The sequence below is a fragment of the Nicotiana attenuata genome, chromosome 3 (genome assembly GCF_001879085.1).
Source record: "Nicotiana attenuata strain UT chromosome 3, NIATTr2, whole genome shotgun sequence".
Lineage (NCBI taxonomy): Eukaryota > Viridiplantae > Streptophyta > Magnoliopsida > Solanales > Solanaceae > Nicotiana > Nicotiana attenuata.
Genome location: NC_031991.1, coordinates 44820586 through 44825622, shown reverse-complemented (window position 1 = coordinate 44825622; position 5037 = coordinate 44820586). Strand labels below are relative to the sequence as shown.

The following is a 5037-nucleotide window of genomic DNA, read 5'->3' as shown; positions in this document are numbered from 1 at the left end:
TAATTTTTTTCCAAGTCCAGCACATTACCACTCTTCTATATATAAGAAAAATAAAGATGCTTTGACATTAACATAATTCAACTTTCACAATATTTGGTTTGATTCTAGATAATGGAAGAAATATCGGTCCACTTATTTCACCTTTTTTTCTTTTTCGTTATTTTTCCTCTAGGAATATTTAAATGTAACACGAATTTCCATTTAGTATGTGTGTGTTGTCTTGTCGAACTGAAAAAGCTGACCAACTGACATAAAGTAGTCTTATTAACATCATGATATTTAACACACTAAATATAGCGCCATTATACCTGGCGTTATGTGTATGTTGTCTTGTCGAACTGAAAAAGCTGACCAGCTGACATAAAGTAGTCTTGTCAACATCATGATATTTAACACGCAAAATATAGCGCCATTATACCTGGCGTTATGTGTGTATTGTCTTGTCGAACTGAAAAAGCTGATCAGCTAACATAAAGTAGTCTTGTCAACATCATGATATTTAACACGCAAAATATAGCGCCATTATACCTGGAGTTATGTGTGTGTTCTCTCGCCTATAAATAACGGGCTCATTGTAGTCATTTCGTGTGCTCAAAATTTACTAAACGCAAATATTTCATCAAACGAAAGATTTTTTTTTACTAAAAGGAAATATTTCACAAATGGCTCAACCTCTTCGTCCACCAATGTGCTACTGTGGAAAAGAATGCGTGATGAACAATTGTTGGGAAGGTCGTGATGTTGGACGCCGCTACTGGCACTGTATGAACCAGTTGTACAAGGTTCCCGACGAACCTATGTGTGAGTTTGATGAATGGGTTGATGAACCATGTTATCAGGAATGCTACAGAGAACAACTACAATCTCTTCATAATATGTGGTTATGCCAACTAGGAGTACAAAGAGAAAGCGATAGAATTATTACAGAAATGAGGGAGAAACTGAAGGAGGTAGGAGATGAGAAATGGAGAGCAGAATGGAATTGTGAAGCACAGAAGGAACGTAAAAAAAAATATAAACGGGAATTTGCGGAGGTGAAGGCGAGAGAAAGAGTTAGAAGAAGAAAAAGAACAAATGGAACAACGATTTAAGTGGTTGGAGCGGAATAAATGGCAGCCGGGACTAAACAATGGCCTGTATGTGTTTAATGTATTTTTCATATTTTATGTATTTTTATTATGTTGGCATGTTATGTTTGTGTTTGTGTTGTACTAATGTTTTCCTTGTTTGTTGTACTAAAATTTATTTTAATTGAAGTGGCATTTAAGTTTAAATGCTTGTGTTGTTATACGAAACAATAAAACACATGGAGAACTAAAAAAAGTAATGGACATATTCGATTAAATATTGTTGTTAGTATATACAAAAATATTATTTACACCAAATAAAAAAAAAAGGAAGGCCGACTCAATGTGTCCCCCATCCGGTGTGTCTCAATGTAGCCGTCGGCCTGAGGCGCATCCCCTCCCGCCCGGGTACGCTATCAGGATCATCATCATCAAGTTTTCTCCTTATAGCCGGATGCGGCGCAGGATGACATGTATCGGTGGTGCTGTCAGGTCCAGTAGAAGGCTACATAATAATATAAAACTTAGTTTAGAAAACTACATAATAATTCATAACAATTTATATTATCTTACCATAATGTAGTCATCTGTCGCAGCATCACATGAAGCCTGAAAAAGGAAATTAATATAGTGTAACAAAATAAATAAGTTATAGTTAAAACAAATTCAAATTCAATACTAATAAACTCATACCTGCGCATGTGAAGAGCTGCCATAACTCAGTCGGCGCCCACTAAATAAATCTCGGGTCGGTCGACCCTCATCAGTGGTAGACGGGCCAGGGAAATATCTACCCCAATCCGCTCCTTGAAAATCCGAGCCCGTGATCAATAGTTGACCCGATGGGGTCATCTGTGATGGCACTGGAGTGTCAAAAATTCCAAGGCTGTAAGACGGCATGTCAGTCTCATGCATGCCACCTGCCATATCAGCAGCAACATCATCATCAGGAGCATCATCGCCCCCCTGCTGAACACCACCTCCTCGGGCAGCACGAGGTCATCGGGCACCAGCAGCTCGTCGGGCACCAGCAGCTCGTCGGGCACCACCACCTCGTGGGATACCACGACCTCGCTGGTACGTGGTTGGGTCAATATAATCAGCCTCGTGTGCCAAACGCTGATCCGATCGGGCTCGCTGCAGTGTCTGGGCAGCCAAATCCATGAATCGACGACTATAGTCCTGCATGACCACAAGATCGTGGACATAACTCTGCATCTGCTGCCCCATACGATAGACGGTATGCAATCCAATCGCCTGCACAAAAGTAAAGAATTTAAACTACGTATTTGGCATGAAATTACAGGTATATAATTAATTATAACAGAAAACATACCAGAGCCTCGTATCTCCCGGCGTACGAGACGTACCGACCTTCTGCCTGATGAACTGGGTTCCCGATAAAAAGTCGGGAAATAGTGCGGTACCATGCCATATAACCTTCAATAGGAAAGTGCTGCGGAGGTGGGTTTAAGTCACCTCGCCTGTCCCAAATAGCCAGCTGAGCGTTAAGCCAGTCAATAAATGTCTTGTCCACCCTGGACCGATCATCCCTCTCATAATGTAAAGGATGCCATGCAGGCGGAGTCAGTATAGGCTGCGGCAGGCCAAACTGACGAAAAACCCGCTCTGAGGCATGATGCTCCACAATATCGAGGCATGTGAGAGGGACAGAAGCCCTCCAAATATGTCGGCCGAACATACAATACGCTGGCAGGGTACCTATCACCTCCTCGCTGTACGGCGTCCAGATGAACTATCAAATAACAACACAAACCGTTAGTATGCGCAACACTAAATTAAACAATAACTGGTACGTTTAGTTAGATATTCACCTGTGCGTCCTCCAACAAATCCAACACATCCCTGATGCGGGGGAGATTATGATGGGCATCATACTCTCGTGCAAGTCTACGACGCATAACCCACCTGCAAGCTAGAGGGAGATTCGGAATGTCTACATTAGCCGGTAGCTGTGGTAGAGGTGGCCGAAGCTGCAGAAATAAAAAGGGGTGTTGAATTTATGCCAGTGCCGATGACTGAAACTTTGAGAAAATATCAGACGACGAGACACATTTGGCATTCATTTTTGACAAGTATGATAATGAAAGAAAATATTTTTGAAGGTCGCACCGCTATCCATGCAAAATCGGAGGTTAACTAATGTGCATACTATAAAATGAATCTGGCAAGGTTATGCTCTTGTGGAAAATGGTCATCTACCACTATGCTTGCTCACATTGCCATCAAGTGCTTTCAAACAAGTTGGTTTAGCGTGCAACCAACTATTTGATGACAATTATAGTGTTTCCAAGTACCTAAAACACATATAGTTGGTCAGTTGAAGCCACGGGTGCTGAGCATTATTGGCCCTCCTAAACGCATTTAAAATGGGTGGATGGTAACAAGTCCTATTTGAGTAAAATACAGGTGCAAGAAGAAACGCGGTATACGAACCAATGATGTTTAGTGATGCAGTTTTGCCGAAATGTGGTATATGCTCGCAAACACATGTTATTTTTGATTTTTTTAATGAGCCCTAGATGACTACTTTTGATAACTGAAATCTCTCAATCGTGAATTCAAAATTCCACTTTACAGTATATAGAAACGACTAACAACCTGATTTTATACCAAAGAACATGCAAAAAATTTCGTTTAAAGTATTTACCTATTTGAACATTTAAGTTGCTCATAAGTAACATCCTTAAGACTATGTTAAGCTAACAATATCAATAGTCAATAACAGCTAAAAATTTTTAGAAATTCTACAGCAATGCCAACTACTCCACAATAGACACGACGTAGAAAATGTCCTTTGGTGGGCAAAACAGTAATTCAAGCTCGTGTGGGTGTTCTTATAGTTACCCTAACTACCCATGAGTTGATGTTGTAAAATTAGTTAATATGTGTATGTTGCCTGAGGATTGAAATAAAATTATGCTGTGTAATAAAATAATTTTTTTCCAATCAGCACAATTACCACTCTTCTATATATAAAATGAAAATAAAATGCTTTGACATTAACATAATTCACTTTTCAGCAATATTGGTTTGATTCTAGATAATGGAAGAAATATCGTTCCACTTTTTCACCTTTTTTTCTTTTCGTTATTTTTCCTCTAAGGAAATTAAATGTAACCGAATTTCCAATTAGTATGTGTGTGTTGTCTTGTCGATATGAAAAAGCTGACCAAACTGACATAAAGTAGTCTTATAAACATCATGATATTTACACACTAAATATAGCGCCATTATACCTGGCGTTATGCTGTATGTTGTCTGTTCGAACTGAAAAAAGCTGACCAGCTAACATTAAAGTAGTCTTGTCAAAAACCATCATGATATTTAACACGCAAAAATATAGCGCCATATACCTGGCGTTATGTGTGTATTGTCTTAACCCAGTCCGTCAACTGAAAAAGCTGATCAACCTAACATAAATAGTCTTGTCAACATCATGATATTTAACACGCCAAAATATAGCGCCATTATACCTTGGAGTATGTGTGTGTTTCTCTCGCCTATAAATAACGGCCTCATTGTTAGTCATTTCTAGTGCTCAATATCAGGCAAGAAGACGAGGCAGCCTATCGTTGGTTAATGCGACATGACCCTGAAAAGTGGACTTTGCATGCGGATGGTGGCAGACGATGGGGAACTCTGACTACAAATGTGTCAGAGTCTTTCAACGGGTTATTGAAGTCGGCAAGAGGATTGCCTGTCACAGCCATGGTGCGGATGTCGTTCAAGCAAATGGCGGAGAGGTTCGTTGAAAGGTTTGCGGCTGCAACGTCATTGATGGTGGCCTCGCCAATGGGCAGATGGAAAGTATGCGTCTCCGGTCGCCACCGCTCAATCATGGCCGTGATCAAAGCATAGTCGAGCTGTATCCGACCAATCCTAATAATCCTATAAAATCCCATCTCCTCCAATGATGGACCACACGGGGATGTAGAACGCGGGGAGG

The 5037-nt window shown here is 40.4% G+C and overlaps 1 protein-coding gene across 1 annotated transcript; it reads right to left on the bottom strand.

The window, feature by feature from the left end:
* On the bottom strand, positions 1408 to 2026 carry LOC109224317. The gene is made up of 3 exons (XM_019388905.1): positions 1761 to 2026; positions 1641 to 1676; positions 1408 to 1572 (listed from the first exon to the last, which is right to left on the bottom strand). The coding sequence occupies exons 1-3, from the start codon at positions 1992 to 1994 to the stop codon at positions 1408 to 1410; spliced, it is 435 nt and encodes a 144-aa protein (XP_019244450.1). The 5' UTR covers positions 1995 to 2026.